At 36.2% G+C, this 18,851-nt stretch overlaps 3 protein-coding genes across 4 annotated transcripts; 1 reads left to right on the top strand and 2 right to left on the bottom strand.

The window, feature by feature from the left end:
* Positions 1-7,687: 7,687 nt before the first annotated feature.
* On the bottom strand, positions 7,688-10,209 carry LOC120250153. Its single transcript, XM_039258937.1, has 3 exons — positions 10,074-10,209; positions 8,383-9,980; positions 7,688-8,297 (listed from the first exon to the last, which is right to left on the bottom strand). The coding sequence occupies exons 2-3, from the start codon at positions 9,171-9,173 to the stop codon at positions 7,712-7,714; spliced, it is 1,377 nt and encodes a 458-aa protein (XP_039114871.1). The 5' UTR covers positions 9,174-9,980; positions 10,074-10,209; the 3' UTR covers positions 7,688-7,711.
* A 2,083-nt stretch (positions 10,210-12,292) lies between these two features.
* On the top strand, positions 12,293-14,175 carry LOC120249780. Of its 2 annotated transcripts, none has more exons than XR_005532884.1 (3): positions 12,293-12,979; positions 13,125-13,282; positions 13,585-14,175. XR_005532884.1 is itself a non-coding variant. In XM_039258420.1 (3 exons), exons 1-3 carry the CDS (start codon positions 12,743-12,745, stop codon positions 13,624-13,626), a joined length of 444 nt encoding a protein of 147 aa, XP_039114354.1. In that variant the 5' UTR covers positions 12,293-12,742; the 3' UTR covers positions 13,627-14,175. The 2 variants fall into 2 exon arrangements, 1 of the variants encoding a protein (XP_039114354.1); XM_039258420.1 differs by having other exon boundaries at positions 13,118-13,282.
* A 2,383-nt stretch (positions 14,176-16,558) lies between these two features.
* On the bottom strand, positions 16,559-17,862 carry LOC120249781 (senescence-specific cysteine protease SAG39-like). Its single transcript, XM_039258422.1, has 2 exons — positions 17,282-17,862; positions 16,559-17,184 (listed from the first exon to the last, which is right to left on the bottom strand). Exons 1-2 carry the CDS (start codon positions 17,709-17,711, stop codon positions 16,592-16,594), a joined length of 1,023 nt encoding a protein of 340 aa, XP_039114356.1. The 5' UTR covers positions 17,712-17,862; the 3' UTR covers positions 16,559-16,591.
* Between the last annotated feature and the right edge of the window lie 989 nt (positions 17,863-18,851).

The raw sequence follows: 18,851 nt of genomic DNA, 5'->3' as shown, positions 1-18,851 counted from the left end.
AGTTTTGTGTGCTCCTCTTCATCCTATATGTTAGTGCAACCGCACTATTTATTGGCATGATTTGACACCTAGACCAAGTGACGTGGCAACTAAGGTGACAAAGCATAATTGATGATGTGGCAAGCATTGTGACATGGCAAGGAGACTTGGAGTGCAAGGCAAACATCTTGAAGATCATGGTGAAGTTATCTTAAAGATCTTGGTGGATTTATTTTTGGCAATGCATTACATTTTGAAGACAAGATCATATCAAGACCATACTTAGAGAGATATGATTTAAGACTAAATATGGTGGAGCTTAATTAAAGAATGATCTATTCATGGTGTGAATGAAGACTAATTGAAAATATGATTTGAAGAATCCTTGATGAAGATTGATTGAAGTCTATTGAAGGCAAGATTTGAGGACCAAACTTGGGTGAATTGAAGATCAAGTTTGGAGAATCTTTGAAGACCAAATTTAGGTTGATTGAAGACTAAGTTTGGCAAGTTTCATAAAGACGCACAAGGACGTGCGCCCCTTGCAAGGGGACTGCGTGATGAGGAACTGAGGAGGTAGGCTAGTTACCGGTAGTCGGGATCAGGAGATTTAGCTGCATCGACTCGGACTAAGCATGACCGGGAGGTTGATGGCTCTTGAGGTCGTCCGCAACGTAAGCAGAACTCAGCCAAGTCAGCAGTCAGGGCCATGTTACAATTCATGTTACAACAGGAGTTGCAACAGCTAATTTCGGCAGGTTTTCAAATTAGTAGCCGCGGAGATTCTAAAAGAGGTATGTGCTATATTTGGGACATTGAGGCGGCTATATAAGCTACCTTGCTTGTAGATTGTAAGGGTAACTCTTGGAGGAGAGTGAGTGAGCACTAGGCAATCTAGAGAGGGTAGTGATCTTCATTGTTAAGAGTGTGAGTGACAAGTGTTTGTACTCATATATTTTTTACCTCTTTTAGTGGATTGTTTATCTCCGGGCTTGGCCCCCCCAGACGTAGGCGAGTGGAGGCCGAACTGGGTTACCAACGTTGTGTGTCTCCTTGTGTTTGTTTGTGTGTCTCTTTCTTTGTTGGTTTGTATGAGACTTTTATGAGTGATTGAGTGTTACCTAATACCCACAAACCACACTGGAGGAACTAACAAGTGGTATCAGAGCCTTGGTCGCCATTTTCACTTTGGTTTCAAAGTCGGCGAGGTCCTAACAAGTTTCATTGATGGCTGAAAAAGAAGGAGCTTCCGTCACACGCCACCGTTGCTAAATGGATCCAACTATCCATATTGGAAGGCACGCATGAAGGCGTTTATCAAATCCATAGATGAGAGTGCATGGATTGCCGTAGAAGAAGGATGGTCTCCTCCTACTCTAGTTGATGAAGACAAGAACGTGATCATGAAGAAGAAAAGCAGTTGGAGTGTCGAAGACATGCGCAAAGCTAATGCCAATGGGAAAGCTCTCAATGCAATCTTTGGAGGAGTTGATGAGAACCAGTTCAAGTATATTGCAACATGCGAGTGTGCCAAGAAAGCTTGGGAGATTCTTCAAACCATACATGAAGGTACCAACTTGGTAAGAGAATCCAAACCTCAAATGTTAACAACTATGTTCGAAAATCTCAGGATGGGAGAAGATGAGACGATAGCCATGTTCAATGCAAAATTAATGGATATAGCAAATCAGGCCTACCAGTTTGGCAAGGATTACTTGGATAAAAAGCTAGTCCGGAAGACTCTTAGATCACTCCCAAGAAGATTTGATACAAAAATCTCGGCAATAGAAGAAGCAAGAGATATTTCAACTATGAAATTGGATGAGCTGATAGGGTCTTTGTAAGCATATGAGATGAAACTTAATCCTGAAAAAAGAATAGAAGATATATCCTTAAAGGTTGAAGCAATAAAACAGAAGGAGTTACAACAGGCTGTTATAACAGAAGATGAAGATGAAGAGGATAAAGAAATTGTTTTCTTGTCAAGAAAGATTCATGACATGCTTAGAAGATACAAGACACAAGGCAAGAAATTCCAAAGAAGAGATGGTCTAAATAAAGAAAAGGAAGAAGTTGAAGATCATCACAGAAAGGAAGAAGTCGAAGATCATATCATGAAGATCAAGTGTAGAGAATGTGGTGGCTTTGGGCACTATCAATCCGAATGTGCTAACACTCTCAGGAAGAAAGGAAAGTCACTGAATGCTAGATGGAGTGATGATTCAGATGGCAGCATGGAGGAAGAAGATGAAGGAAGTCTAAATAACTATCATACATCTTTTCCTGCTGTGATGAATGGATCCACGTTTGTTGCAGAATATGTTGCAACATCAGCTACAACATCCACTGAAACTGACAGTGAGTACAATGAGGTAACAGAAAATGATCTTCTCACAAGTTATAAACTCATAATGAACAAATTTAATGATATGATGTTGCAAAACCAACGCTTGGAGGAAGAGTTGAGTATATGTAAAGAAAAGATGTGCAATGCTGAGAAGACCTTGGACTCCATGAACAAGGGTACTGCCAAGCTTGAAGAGATTCTATCAGTTGGAAGAACTAGTAAAGCTCGACATGGTATTGGGTATATTGGAGAAAGCTCAAGTGTCAAGATAGAAGGTTCAGGAGTTGTGTTTGTCAAGTCAACTGACCAACAAAACAATGAAGAAAAGCAAGTCAAAACAAGGAAAGAACCAAAAATTGAAGTGCCTACATGCTTTTATTGTGGAGAGACTGGCCACATAAGACCCAAGTGCATCAAATTAAAAGAAGATTTGAAAAGTGGAAGAATAATTGGACATGTACAAGCCGTTATCAAAAGGAAAGTCAGAGGGAAGACCATAGTAATCAAGAAATTATGAATCCAAAAGGACAAAAAGCCAAGAGAAGATGTAGAGGGCTCCAATTCTGATCTGAAGATGGTGAAAAGTTGGACAGCTACAACATTATGTTACAATCAGCAAAGTGTTGACCATGGTCCTATGAAGTCAACAAGCAAAACACTCCAACGAGTGAAAATCTCTTGATGTCTCTCAAAGTTTTATAAAAAAAAATAAAAAAAAAATCAAAAATCAAAAACAAGGAAATAAAGAGGAAGGAAAATTAAAAAATATATATTCAAAAAAAGAGAAGGTTTTTTTTTTTTTTGAAATGAGATATTTTGTTTTTGAAATATGAAAGGGTGCCTTGGAAGTTATAACTAATTAAAGGGGCATAAAAACCCTAATATCCCAAATTGTTTCCAAAGATTATTTTTGAAATCAGGAGAAAGAGAAGAAGAAGACGAAGACAGTGAGAAAAGATGAGGACAAAGAGGATGGCCTGCCGTGCTCCAGCGACCCCACAAGAAATCGATGCCCGAATTGCGGAAGTAAGAATGAAAGAGACCTATTCTGGTGGGAGTCCATCAAGAGGAGAAGAACCAGAAGATTTGTCAAAAGCTATCATCCCTTTTGTCTATCCTCAGGATGCTGGCAGAGTAGTAAATGCACAAACATCATCACAGGATGTTCCCTCAGGAGTAAAGGACAAAGATGATCTTCTCAGATGGGTATGAGAGTTATTTCCAAGAGCATATATTCAGTGAACCGAGGAAGATGAATAGGAGGACTCCACTACAGTTCCAGATGTAGAAGAATCAAAAAATCAACAGGTTGGGGGAGAAGATGCTGCAGAAAAAGAAATGACCCAAACACGAGCAGGAGAGGCTAGCGGAAGAAAAAGTACAAATACTCCCACTAGTGCTGAAGAAGAGGCTACTACTATTCTAAGTGAAGTTCTGGGTGATCTACACCGACATGCTGAAGCACCTATAAAAACAGAACATGTCGCAACACCGGTTACAACATCTTCTGCAACATCTGACAGTTCACATAGTTCTGATGAGATCCCACTCAAAGATCGTGTTGCCCAGATTGCTAAAGGGAAGAAAGCAGTGTCTGAGAAGAAGGCCCTGTCAAGGGAGAAGATGCTGCAGAAGAAGAAGGAGAAGGTTAGCAAGTTTAAGAGGAAGTCTTTTGCAGATCCCGAAGTAGAAGCCTCTCCAAGGCCCAAAAGGAGTTGCACTGAAGTAGCAAAACAGGGGGAGAAACCATCAGTAAGTTCTAAGAAAGAAAAGAAGAAGAAGGCAACCCAACAGGCAAAAGACGGTGATGAAGACAGATTCCTTGATAAAGCATCTAAGAAGAAGTTTGAATCTATTGAAGAGAGAGGTATTATGGTTGAAAGAATGATTGATGAGTTGGCATTTGAGAAGTTTGGGCTGACTAAGTTATTGCAAGAAAGGAGTCTGTACAAGTCTGCAACATTTCCAGAAAGTTATAATTTGTCTCTAGTTCATGAATTCTACAGTAATCTGCTGCCATCTGACAAGGGCATTACTAGAGTTTATGTTCGAGGTAAGTGGATTCCTTTTACTCCAGCTTGCCTGAACAGATTCCTGGAGTTTAAACCAGAGGTGAAGGGCAACTATGAAGAAGGGCTAGAGCTGAATGAGGAAGTGCTAAAAGGGATTACTGGAGGAAGAACGGAGTCATGGGGAGTAGAGTCAAGACTTCCAGCCTCTACCCTCACATCCAAGTATAATGTTCTCTTTAGACTTGGTATTCAGAATTGGTTACCAGCCCCACACAACTCCAGCATAGTAAAGGAGCTCGCGCTTTTATTATTTGCTATTGGAACTGGCAAAAAGTTCAATTTGGGAAGGCTGATCTTCCAAAATATTATGAAAGAAGCTGACTGTACAAGATCCTCAATATCACTTGGGTATCCTGCACTACTGTCGCAGTATTTGTTACAACATGGAGTACAACTCAGGAAGGGAGAAGCAGTCACAGCAGTGAAGAAGCTGAAGATTTCTCAAAAGCTGTTCAGCCTAGGTAAAAAAATTGATTTATTTGTAGGAAGGGTGTCTCCACCACCAATGCCTGAAGATGCAGAATAAGCAAATCTATTGGTAGAAGAAGAATATGAGAAGATGTTGAAAGAGAAACTAGAAGATACGGAGAGGAGGCAATGAGCATTATCTGCAGAATTGTTCATCATTGCCAAACAAAAGCAGAAGATTCTATCTCGCCTGGAGATTCTTGAGAAGAAGAAGAAGAAGAGAAAAGATGATGGCCACGATTCAGGGGGAGATGAAGACCAAGAAGCCTGAAGAAAGGGGGACCTGCCGGAGAAAATGTAACAAGACTTGCAACAATTCACAAAGACTTCAACATCAATTATGTCACAAAGGGGGAGAAGTGTGCTAGCACCAGACTGACTAGTTATTTTTTTCATTTCTTGGACATTTGAAACATTTACTCTTATTGTGTTAAACACTGTTATGTTTGTCAGTTCATTATGTTTAATCGTATTTTGTCTCACTAGTTGCAGTTTGTAAAATTTTCACAGCTCCTTGTAAGCAAGTAGTTGAAATCTTGTGTCAGTCCTGGTTTCTGTTCTCCAGTTAATGTTGTAACTGGAAGTTGTAACAGCGTTAGTCTAGTTTGTGTCTAGGTCAGTGTTGTAACAGAATGTTGTAACAAGAGTCAGTCTGGGTGCAAAAGCAGTTGTGTCAAATTATGCCAAATGGGGAGATTGTTAGTGTAACCGCACTATTTATTGGCATGATTTGACACCTAGACCAAGTGGCGTGGCAACTAAGGTGACAAAGCATAATTGATGATGTGGCAAGCATTGTGACATGGCAAGGAGACTTGGAGTGCAAGGCAAACATCTTGAAGATCATGGTGAAGCTATCTTAAAGATCTTGGTGGATTTATTTTTGGCAATGCATTACATTTTGAAAACAAGATCATATCAAGACCATACTTAGAGAGATATGATTGAAGACTAAATATGGTGGAGCTTAATTAAAGAAAGATCTATTCATTGTGTGAATGAAGACTAATTGAAGATATGATTTGAAGAATCCTTGATGAAGATTGATTAAAGTCTATTTAAGGCTAGATTTGAGGACCAAACTTGGGTGAATTGAAGATCAAGTTTGGAGAATCTTTGAGGGGACTGCGTAATGAGGAACTGAGGAGGTAGGCTAGTTGCCGGCAGTCGGGATCGGGAGATTTGGCTGCATCGACTCGGACTAAGCATGACCGGGAGGTTGATGGGTCTTGAGGTCGTCCACAACGTAACCAAAACTCAGTCAAGTCAGCAGTCAGGGCCATGTTACAATTCATGTTACAACAAGAGTTGTAATAGCCAATTTCGACAGGTTTTTAAATTAGTAGCCGCGGAGATTCTAAAAGAGGTATGTGCTATATTTGGGATGTTGAGGCGTCTATATAAGCTACCTTGCTCATAGATTGTAAGGGTGACTCTTAAGTGACTCTTGTAGGTGAGTGAGTGAGCACTAAGCAATCTAGAGAGGGTAGTGATCTTCATTGTTGAGAGTGTGATTGACAAGTGTTTGTACTCATATATTTTTTTACCTCTTTTAGTGGATTGTTTATCTCCGGGCTTGGCCCCCCATACGTAGGTGAGTGGACGCCGAACTAGGTTACTAACGTTGTGTGTCTCCTTGTGTTTGTTTGTGTGTCTCTTTCTTTGTTGGTTTGTGTGAGACTTCTATGAGTGCTTGAGTGTTACCTAATACCCACAAACCACACCGGAGGAACTAACACTATCCTAAGGTTGAAGAGTTTGCATTAACTTTCAGTTACTCTTGCATTAATTCTTCTTAACTAAGAAATAATGTCTTGCTGAACAGTCGATAATAAAGCAGGACTTAATTTGAAAGCATATCAAATTATGCTTGTAGATTCCATATATTGGTCTCAACTTTGCCGTTTATGAATCTCTGAAAGATTGGTTGGCCAAAACCAATCCATACGGAATAGTTGATAATGGAGAGTTGAGTATGGTGACAAGGCTTGCTTGTGGAGCTACTGGTGGAACTGTTGGACAGACTGTCGCCTATCCGCTTGATGGCATTTTGAGATGTATGCAGATGGTGGGTAGGAACCATGTTGCCTCTGTTTTAATGGGTCAAGGTATGAGCAAAGCACCAATGGAATACTCAGGAATGATTGATGCATTTAGGAAGACTGCGCCATGAGGGCTTCCGAGCTCTGTACAAGAGTCTCGTTCCAAACTCTGTCAAGGTTTTTTTTTCATTGTCATACTGATCATTATACCCATTGCTTAAGAAATAACTGTTAAGTGTACTATCCTCTGAAATACGATACTACCAAAACCACAACTGGTTCTGGTGGCCCATCTTTGGGAAACCAATACCACAACCTGTTTATTGATTAATGCCAAATTAGTTAAAGAGGCTTAGCTAACTTGAGGTCTATGAAGCATGGACACGGATACAGGGACACGACACGGACACGGCGACACGGCGACACAGCAATTTCTCAAAATTCAAGACATGGGTACAACAGGACACGGCAATAAAAAATTATTATATATATATTAATGTAAAATATATATTTTAAATACAAATAATTTTATTTTGTATTTAAATACAAGCAACTTTTTAATAAATGTATTGCAATTTGTCATGGTTTATGTGAAAGAAAGAATCTTTAACATTTAAAAACGCCACCTTCAAAACTAAACAAAACATTTAAAAACACCACCACCTTCAAATAATAGCAAATAAAACTAATACAAAAGCACTTCCTTCATGTTCAATTTAAAGATAAAACATAAGAAACACAACAAAGATAAAACATTCAAAACAAACAAATTTTTCAAGTTAAACTTATAATAACCAATAAGATTATTTTTCGATATCTTCTTCATTACTAAAAAGGATTTTCTCTATCTCCGGTTCATCAAGTGATAAGTTAGCAACTTCAAGAACACCAACACCTTCAAATGAGTCAAATAAATCACCACCAATGTCCCAATTCTTGGATAACCCTTCATTGTATTGAGGAGAGCTTCTTGAAAGTAGTTGAAGATTAGTGTGTACAAATACTAAATCTTCGGCCCGTTGAGGATTCATCTTGTTTCTTTTAAGTGAGTGAATAAAAGAGTAAGTGCTCCAATTTCTTTCACAACATGAAGATGAGGAAGGTTGTCCAAGAAGCTTCAAAGCTAGGCCTTGAAGTAGAGGTGTAGATGACCCATGAACCAACCACCAAGATTTAGGCTCTAAATTCCATCTATCTTGTAATGAATCAAAAGTTCCAAAAGCATCCAAAGCTCCAGAAAAACTAGCAAACTCTTGAAAAACCATCTTCCTCTCCTCATTAGAAGGAAAATATCTTCTTAAGCATTTATTTCTTTCCTCCGATATTTCGGCATCTCTATGTGGAGCGAGACGATTTGGAACCTCATTAAGCCACTCATTGGAATAATACCTATATATTAAAAATAAATTAAGATTTTTATTACTTAATCATTTAATTTATTATATGTATACAAAAAAAAAATCAAAAAGATTACCTTGGATTCAAAGAATGGGCCATGCAATGAAGTGGTGTGCTACTCTTGGTCCATCGATCAATGAGAATAGCATATATAACCTCATAAAATGTCGATCTTTCCTCGAGTTGTCTATGTTCATGCATGTAGATGGTTGTCTTCACCTTTTCAATCATTGTATTCCACATTTCATACACCAAATGAAGTGTAGGTTTATCGGTGTCCATAACTCGAAGCATATCATAGATAGGTGTGGTAAAAGAGAGGATATAATCCACTTTGTCCCACCATGAATCATTCAAAATTATTTCCTTCACTTTTGTAGCTTTGGAAACATCATCTTCTTTATAAGAGCACCATTCTTCACTAATCACCATTGTTTGAAGACCTCGTTTAATAATTTTCAATCTCTTTAACATGATAATAACCGATGCAAAATGAGTTTCGGCAATAGCAAGCAATTTCAAAGACACAAAAGCATTAAATATTGCCAACCTCATTGAATGATTCATTATGAAATTTCTTATGAAGATAGCATCATCACCAATTTCGGTTATCCAACACAAAGCATCATAAGTGACCTCATTTTCTTCGGTATTCTTAGCGGCACAAATATTTTTGAGAGCAAGGTTTAGTGTATGCGCTACACAAGGTGTCCAAAAAATATGAGAAAATTGCATCTCCACCAATGATCCCGCCGCTTTACAAACCGGTGCATTGTCAGTTATTACTTGAACAACATTGTGAGCCCCAATTTCACCAATAGCATCTTTAATCAATGTCGCCACATAATACTTATCTTTGTACTCCATTTCAAAATTAACACCTTTTAAAAAAAAATAGCCCCACCTTCGGAAGCAGCCATAAAATTTATTAGTGGTCTTCTTTGCGCATCAGTCCATCCATCACATACAAGACTAACACCTTTTTCCTTCCATGTCCCATTTATAGGTTGTAACAAACTCTCTATATGTGTTTTTTCTTTTTGCAATAATGTTGTTCGCAAAGCATTATATCCCGGAGGTATATATCCAGAAATCATATTATTTGCGGCATATGTGATTGCACTCACAAAATAAGGATTTCTTGCAAGGTGAAAAGGCAATCCTCCGGAATAAAACATGCGTGCAATTTCAGAATCCAAATTCTCTCGATCAGTAAGATTGAATGCTTTTTCCAAAGCCCCCTTTCTTTTTTTAGACCCTAAACTCTTTCCTTCATAAGAAGTTGTGCCCAAAGAAACTTGTGCTTGAGAGGAAGGTAGTAATGGAATTGTTTTTTGTCTTGATTTGAATTCAGCTTCTTCTACTATGTTTTGCATTTCATTAAGATGATGTTGTGTCACCTTTGCACATACCCTAATGCCATGGCCACTAAGCTTCAACAAATGGGCTTTGACCCTAGAATATGAACCTTTGAAAGTGATATTACAATAATTGCACTTAAAACTTATGTTCCCTCCTCCTCCAATTGTTTTTGGCAACTTAGTTACATATTTCCACAAAGGTTTGCTATCATCTTGATTCAATTGATTGTCAATAGATGCATTATCTTTGGCAATGTTACCACTTGGACATGAACCAATACTTGCATTTGAAAATTTGGAGTTGGAAGACATTCTAAACAAAGCACAAAGTAAAAAACCCTAAGAATAATAATGCAATTACCAAACATTAAAATTAAAATTTTAAAACAATGTTTATATAACTTACCTAGTTAACTGATGAACTGGCAGTCCTAAACAAGATTTTGAAGAAAATTGTTGAAGCTCTGAACTTTGAAGCTTGAGTGAGTTGTGCCTTCAAAAGGTTTCAAGGGGAAAGAAAATGAAAGAAAAGGGTTTCAGAACTTTCAGGGTTTCACGGGAAATAAAATGAAAGAAAAGGGAAAGATGGGAAAGATGGAGAATGAAGTGGAAACACTATGCAGTCAAATCACTTTCAAAGTTTCAAAGCTTTAAATTAATGTTATATTATATTAAATTATGGATTAATTTTTCTAATGACTCGGTTTTAAATCAATATTATACTATATATACTTCATGTAATATTATGTTCAGGCTTTAAATGAATGTCAAATCACTCGGTTTAAATTTAATGGAGTAATTTTTCTGATTCAAGTTATAATTATATGTTTACTAAAAAAAGTTATAGTTATAATTATATGTTTATTAAAAAAAAGTTATAGTTATATGTTTACAATTATAGTAATTTTAATTTACATAATATACATTAAACACAATATTATATATATATATATATATATATATTAAAAATTAATTTCTTGTATTATGTTTAGAATATTAATGTGTGTGAGTATATATGTAATATATAAGTTGTAATTATCATTTTAATGAAAATTATTTATTATATATGTATATATGTATTAAAACTAGTGCAATGCATCAAGAGAATCTAATAACTACAAATTAAAGAAAATCTGACTTTAAATATGTCTTGAAGCCGAATCATGTCCCAACCCCTGATCTCATTGTATGTGTGAGGCATGCATATTATTTGGTGAAATATCATAGTTTGGTTTAGAACTATAAAACAATTCAATACATCAAAGGAATCTAATAACAACAAATTAAAAAAAAAATTTAGCTCTAAATGTGTTCTAAAGTCGAATCATGTCTCAGCCTATTATCACATAGCACACATGTTCTTTGGTGAAATATCCCAATTTTGTTCAAAGCTAGTAAAAAAAAATTTCATTTTTATTAATTTTTTCTTTGAAATAAAAATAATTCACAGATGATATTGAATTATACTGAAGGATTATTTTAGCCTAGAATAAAACATTGGTCTATCTTTTTCAATAATTTATAAATTAACACATTTAAATATGTTTATTTTTAGTCTCTCATATTTTCACTACTATATTAAATTTTAAAAAAAATCATTTTAAAATATCTGGAATGAAATAAAAAAAAATATATATTCCTAATCTTGAATTATAACTAATTAAAAAAAAATATATTCCTAATCATTATATGCCAAATTATGAATGCATGCAAAATCGTTTAATATTTTTATTTTAGATCTCTCATATTCTAATTCAATTGAATTTTAAAAATTATCTTGTGCCCCTAGCTAGCAAATAATGGCCCACTACTAAGACAATTCACCATTAAATCTGAATTATAATTTAAATAAAAATTATTTTTATTTTCATTTGGTGTGTATGTATATGTATTATTTTTTATTTTAAATCTCTCATATTTTAATTGAATTAAAATTTAAAAATTATGATAAAATATAAAGAAAAACCCAAACTAAATATGGTTTAATTAGGGCCCAAATAGCAAAACAGTTAATTGATATTGAATTATATCAAATTTAAGTTTAGTCTTTAAATGAAAAGTTGTTTTTTAAAAATGTTTTTTTGAATGTGTGAATTATTTTAAAAATATTAATTTTAAGCCTCTCATATCTCAACAAAATTAAATTTTAAAAAATTATGAAAAAATATAACCCGGCATTGGGGTTAATGTGTGAATTATTTTAAAAATATTAATTTAAAGCCATATCTCAACAAAATTAAATTTTGAAAAATTATGAAAAAAGATAACCCCGGCATCGGGGTTAATGTGTGAATTATTCTAAAAATATTAATTTTAAGCCTCTCATATCCCAACAAAATTAAATTTTGAAAAATTATGAAAAAATATAACCCCTGCATCGGGGTTAATGTGTGAATTATTTTAAAAATATTAATTTTAAGCCTCTCATATCTCAACAAAATTAAAATTTGAAAAATTATGAAAAAATATTACCCGGCATCGGGGTTAATGTGTGAATGATTTTAAAAATATTAATTTTAAGCCTCTCATATCTCACCATAAATTAAAATTTGAAAAATTATGGAAAAATATAACCCCGGCATCGGGGTTACTAACCCCGATGTCGGGGTTACTTCACACCCCAAGCAACCCCTTCATCGGTCTGTATCACAAGTGTTAACTGATAAATCAATGGCTTGGATTTATCTATGTAATATAATGGATAACAATCAACGGCTCAGATTCTTCAAGAAAGAAAAATTTAAAACCCTAAGTCTATAAAGCCTCCTTCTCTTTCCAAACCCTAAATCAGCCGCCTCCTTCCTCTTCCAAACCCTAAACCTAAAATGACCCGCAACCTTCATCAGCCCCCGCGGCCGCAACCTCCGACATCAATCAATCAAGACATCGCGACCTTCATCATCCCCCCGCAGCCGCGACCTCCACCGTGACATTCATCATCTCCCCGCAGCCGTGACCTCCATCATTAATCAATAAAGCCACCCGCAGCCACCTCCTTCCAAACCTCAGTGCGACCTCCATCACTAATCAAGCCACCCGCAGCCACCTCTTTCCTTGGCTTTTCCAACTAAGGAGATGGCGATGAAGGCAATGCGAGCTTTAATGACTGTTGTGGGTGAAGCTCTGCGCAAGATGTTAAACGTTTTCCAAGTTCAGCCGTGTCCAGGCCGTGTCAAGAGTTCTCCATCTCATTTAATTATGTTTTACCGTGTCAAAGGGTGTCCGACACCGTATCTGGCCGTGTTGATGACGTATCCATATCTGACACTGGTACGATGGGGAAAATGGTGTGTCCGTGCTTCCCAGCTTGAGGTCATGACACTAACCAAACCAATTGGATTTATCCTAAAGCTGTTAGAAAATTAATCAAATACTAGCAGAGATGATTGAATTTGTTCATCAGTTATACTTTTTATGCTTTTCTGATTCTTGTACCAATGGGGTTTCCAAAATGCAGTGGGCTATGTGATGGGAGACCAATACTATGGTGCAAAGGCCAATCTTAATGTTTGGGTACCCAAAGTAACCAGTCCGTCTGAGGTTAGCTTATCACAGATATGGGTCATCTCTGGCTCCTTTGGAGATGATCTTAACACCATTGAAGTTGGATGGCAGGTATTAATTAATATTAATACAATAACCTCTTTTAATAAAACTAAAACCAAATCTCAGAGAAAGCCATTGTCATAGAGACTGTTGGGATGTTGAGAGAGTATCTTTTGTCCTTTCCAAACTGAGAGTATAAAGATCATTCTTAATTTCTACAAATTAGCCCACAATTATATGGAGATGATTGTCCAAGATTCTTCACTTACTAGATTGTGAGTTTTGCAAATATATATATATATATATATATATGATTATATTTGCTTTCATATTTGCTTGTTACTAATTTTGTGGAAAATAATGCAATGCAGACGGATGCTTACCAAGCAACTAGATGCTACAACCTCTTGTGATTTGGTTTTGTGCAAACAAACAACAAGATCGCCATTGGTGTCGCCATCTCCCTGACATTGAGTTACATGATCAAGATGCACACAAGTGTACATGTCGATCGGGTAATAAAGTGTGCTTAAAGTGCAAAGTGTCGGTCCACAGGGAAGGAGGTGAATACTAGTAATAACTCTAAATCTGAAAATTAGCCTAATGAGTAAAGTGGTGTGTGTAAACAAAACCAAAAGAAAACTAAGAAATACGGAAATAAAACCGGAGAGAAATCAAGGGAAGAAACGATGTCTGGGCATAGTATTCGTCTAGGGTTATGAAGTATAGGACAAAGGTTATCTAGGTATGAAACCCTATTTGAACCGAGAGGTTTCCATAATTATATTAAACCCCGATTTCTCAAATGAAGAGTAATTGAATAGGTGTAGAGCTGATACAGACCTCCACACAATTGCATTAATACTCTATGAAACTTCACTGTGAGCTAATAACAATCCCTTAAGTAGATAATCTACCCCAAAAAGAGAGAGGGAGAGAGAGAGAGAGAGAGAGAGAGAGAGAGAGAGAGAGAGAGAGATTACCCCTAATCCGAATACAGAGCAGAAATGCGATTTCTCCTAAAATCCACTCCACATGATTGCAAAGAGCACTGAGATTGTTAACAACTCACCTGGGAGAATTAAGGAAGACGGAGTCTCCAAAGTACTCTATACCTAGGCTTACTCACAATTCCCTCTAATTATGGTATGCCTATGCTATGTGGGTATTTCTACTCGTTACGTAGCACATCAAATATAATAGCTAGGGCTTTCGCCTTGTTAGAAATCAAGCATTCAAACATGAAATTAGATTCAAATAGATATGATTACAAATGAGAAATCAATTAAAGCATCAAACATTCAACAACAAAGTCATAAAACTAAACCCTAGAGTTCAACTACGCCTAAACATCTACAAATTAACCCTCCATTAATGGAAGACAAGCATTTAAGATACAAAGAATAGGAGTAGACATAGGATCCATGAAAACCCCTTTGTTAATCCCTAGGATGGAGAATCGTCGAGGTAGCTTCCACGCACGCCGACAAGATGAGCTTGACGGCTACGATCTCCAATCCCCTTGAATGCCAGGCCAATTCCCCTTGCAAATCTTGCTTAAGATGCTGGAGATTTGGCCCTTTTATTCCTCAATCTTGCCTCCAAGAATTGCCCCTAAAGAATAGAGAGATAGAATAGATGATGCCCTAAAAAATCCTTTTAAATTCTATTTATACCCGACTGCTTACTGGCTACTAACGGGCATAAGGACAAAGCTGTAAAGGAGCTGGGGAATATAGTCACGAGCCTTACGAGCACGCTTACGACCGTAAACCTCATCCATAAGGTCTTCTAAATATGTTATGGTCCAGCTTACAGCCGTAAGCGTTGGATGGTAAGCTTCTCTGTTTGTTTCTTATGACTGCCCTTATGGGCGTGCATTGTGGCCGTAATTAAGCTCCTCTAGATGGTCCTTACGAACGTAAACTTTGCCCGTAAGGTCCTCTGAATTGACTTTGAATCCTCCATATGGGCATAAGCCTTGCCACAAGGCCTTCTGGACTATATTTACGGCCGTAAGGCGGACCGTAAATTGTCCGTAAGCCACCCAGTTTGTCTTGTCATTATTCTAATGATGCCGAGAGAGCTCCAACTTCATCGTTTTCAGTCTAAATTGCTTCTTTTGGATCTCCCTCGTCTTTAAGCACTACCCTAAGCATGTTAATGCAAAACATAGAATATTTAGCATCGAATTCCCTATTAAGGTTCTAATACATGCCAAATGAGCGTAGACATAGATATGAAATACATGAACAATGTACACTCATCATTACACCATAGGCTAATTCGATATCAGCCTGTTTGTTTAGAAGGTAATTTGCTCTTATTTGTATGCATGAATGCACTCAATAAAAAAAAAACTAGTTGTAATAATTAATATTTAGATGTTTGGAAATAATTGGTTAACATTGTTTAACTTAATTTTTAGTGGTGAGTGGGAATTCTGGTCAACTCCCATTTGTTTAGCTATTTTGAAAAACCAAATGCATGAAGCAAACCTTCTTGAGCTATTTCTCTAAGTCAGAAGTTTCAAGTCCACCCTTTCATTACTATTCATCTTTGAATCTCTTTTGATGTATATATAGGGCATGATGTTAATATATACCTAAATTCTTTCTACTTGTCCCAGATTTGTTGTTTTGATCATACAAGTGTAACACTACATGATTTTTTATTTTTGTTTAGCAATTCAAGAATTTTTTGATTGGTGTAATTCAAGAAAATTTAAATAAAATTAACTTCATATAAATTATTTTTATCTCAGAATAAACAAAAGCGTGCCGAAAATCATAACAAAATTTTTTTACCAAAAATTGTACCAACTACCGTGAAAAAATATAATATATAAAATTGTGCCAAAAAACAGTGCCAAATATTGAACTAATAAAACCGTGTCAAAATTGTGGCAAATATGGAACCAAAGTCTGTGCCAAAAGTCAATAGTAATGTTTGGCACAACAGTAAAAAAATTTGTCAAAAACAGTGACAATGTTTGGCACGGTATAAAAAGACGTTACTAAAATGTATTTGTGACCATTTTATAGTCATAATTATTTTTCGGTGCTAAATACGGTGACATAGTCAATTTAGCACGATTTTTAAATTCAATTCCATGCCAATTTTATCGTGCCGATTTAGGATTTTTCTTCTATTGACTATTTTGAATGATTTAACGATTTTTTAATTAGTTTAAACATAATAATATTTAGTGTGAGAACTAATTAGATGAGATTTCGCACTAAAAGACATAACAAAATGGACAATATTGAAATGATTAAATTAATAAACTCCTAAAATTTATTGCTCACTACCACAAAAATGAACACTGCCCAAGTAATCAAATTAAAATGGTCAAAACAACAACAGGCTTGAATCATTTCAAGTAGTAGGATAAGATGCAAGCATGGTAATGCCACATGTGCCTCCTTCAACATCAACATCCCTCTGCATCCTCACATATCCTTGCTCTCCCCAACTCTCTCCCCATGAGTTCTTCACAATCCAATACTTCGTACCATCACTAGTTGTCCCATAACCAACAGCTGCCACACCATGATCAAGTTCATTACCACACCCAATAGGAGATAAAACACCACTAAAGTAAAACTGAAAAAGGCCACTAGCATCAATTGCAACTGAAACAGGTTGATTAGCCACAGCCTTGAGCAAGTCATCTTCACTGTTTGCCGGCACATCCTCAAAACCCTTAATGCTTGCATCATGTGAAGCCGCTTTCTGGGTATTACAAACATCATCAGTGGCATTATAAGGATAGTTTTCTTCGGTTGTGAGACCACCATTCTCAATGATGAACTCAAACGCATTGTCCATGTATCCACCTTGGCATCCTGTGTCATTCCCATGAATATCACAGTCCACAAGCTCTTGCTCTGAAAGGGAGATCAAATTGCCAGTGCTCAACTTTGTTATTCCTTCCATAGCTGCCACAGCCGAGAATGCCCAACAAGATCCTATTATATATTATCATAATACATGAGAAACATACGTGTTAGTATATGTTATTGATATTGGTTGAACCGAAGAATTCGTATAATGATAAGCAATTACCGCATGCGCCTTGATCTTTGATAGGTGTGACGGCACCCTTGTCTCTCCAGTCCACAGATTCAGGAACATCAGTGAAGTTTGCGTACTTGAAATTGGTCTTGCTCCTATTATCGCTAGTGGGAGGTTTGAAACCAGTGTACATGGCTTTGAACTCTTTGTTAGTGAGATCTGCGAACTGGTTTATGCCGAGTTTAAACTTATGATTCTCCGCTGAGTTGAACGACTCAATGAACTCGACATTGAGCTTGAAAATCTCAAAACGGAGTTGTTTTTCATCGGCATCTTTGTATGTTCGACCGTAGTCAACCACCCATTGCTCATACCTCTCTGCCATGGCAATCTCACTCTTGAGGATTCTTGATGAGGCAACCATGGGAGAAGAGAGAGTGAGGATGAAGAAGGAGAGGAGCGGGGACATTTTTGAAGCCATGAGTGATGATATATGGTATGAGCTTTGTGATGGTTGAGTGAGTTGAGATGTTGTGCAAGGGTAGGGGTTAATTTATATAGGGCCGGGGGTTGTTGGAGATGGAGTGATAGTGATGAGGTGGTGTAGATTGAGAGGGTCTCAGGGAGTGAAGTATGGCTTAGGGTTTGGGTTTAGAATGACTAGATCTTCATGAAGGAGTCTTGAGGTTGTTCATCGTCTCTCTGTCTCTCTGGCACACATGCATGGAGGCATGAATTTAGAAGAAGCTTTTACGTGGTTCTATTTTATTGCCTGGTTTTATGGGATTAGTGACAACTTTTGTCTTGTCGTAGAGTTAGGCATGTGTGGTGTAACAACAATAATAACAACAACAATGTCTCTTCGGAGCATCCGACAAAATAGAAACAATAATAATAATAATAATAATAATAATAATAATAATAATGAGGAGGAGGTAAATTACTCATAACTCAATGGTATTGGCCGTAATGCAAAAAATATTAATGTGAAAAATTTATTGGAATGCTATACTAATGATAGATCTCTGATTATAGATGAGGGTTTACATTTTAAATCTTGTGCCACGACGGGGAAGACATACGCATTGATCAAATGATCAATTTGTGTTCGATATATATCCCCTAAATATTGTGTTTTATCATATTTATCAAAAAAATAAAAATAATAATAATAATTTATATGAAAGTGAAAATAAATATGAATTAGCATTATTGAACGATATAAGTGGGCTGATACATCTAGATGGGAAATTACAATAATTTTGAAAATGACTGGAAAGAAAAAATATAGATATTAGCAAATTTGAATATATATGATTAGATAGAATTGATTAATTTTTCAATTAATAATTAAACCATTCAAACGCATCATTGTTTTATTAATTTGGGTTTTTAAATACTGCATAGACTGTTTAGTAAAAATAGTTAGATACACACACTTTTAGAGTTTGATGTATAGGCAGGTTGCTACATTTATAAGATTAAAAGAAAAAGAAACCAGAGAATTTTCTTTTGGAAAGAAAACCCAAGCAAATTCAAATTATATTGGTTTATCATTGTGGTTATTGTATACATGTATGGTTCTAAATGATTATATAAATTTATTTTTTTATTTTTTAGT

Source organism: Dioscorea cayenensis, chromosome 19, assembly GCF_009730915.1.
Source record: "Dioscorea cayenensis subsp. rotundata cultivar TDr96_F1 chromosome 19, TDr96_F1_v2_PseudoChromosome.rev07_lg8_w22 25.fasta, whole genome shotgun sequence".
Lineage (NCBI taxonomy): Eukaryota > Viridiplantae > Streptophyta > Magnoliopsida > Dioscoreales > Dioscoreaceae > Dioscorea > Dioscorea cayenensis.
The sequence above is the reverse complement of the archived record's forward strand: the minus strand, read 5'-3'. Positions and strand labels throughout refer to the sequence as shown.

Coding starts and splice junctions, on each gene's coding strand:
- LOC120249781 (XM_039258422.1), bottom strand. CDS start 17,711: ATGGCTTCAAAAATGTCCCCGCTCCTCTCCTTCTTCATCCTCACTCTC. Junction 17,185..17,281: donor CAAAGATCAAGGCGCATGCG/GTAATTGCTTAT, acceptor AATATATAATAG/GATCTTGTTGGGCATTCTCG.
- LOC120250153 (XM_039258937.1), bottom strand. CDS start 9,173: ATGGAGTACAAAGATAAGTATTATGTGGCGACATTGATTAAAGATGCT. Junction 8,298..8,382: donor GCCCATTCTTTGAATCCAAG/GTAATCTTTTTG, acceptor TTTAATATATAG/GTATTATTCCAATGAGTGGC.
- LOC120249780 (XM_039258420.1), top strand. CDS start 12,743: ATGGCGATGAAGGCAATGCGAGCTTTAATGACTGTTGTGGGTGAAGCT. Junction 12,980..13,117: donor TCCGTGCTTCCCAGCTTGAG/GTCATGACACTA, acceptor TGGGGTTTCCAA/AATGCAGTGGGCTATGTGAT. Junction 13,283..13,584: donor CCATTGAAGTTGGATGGCAG/GTATTAATTAAT, acceptor AATGCAATGCAG/ACGGATGCTTACCAAGCAAC.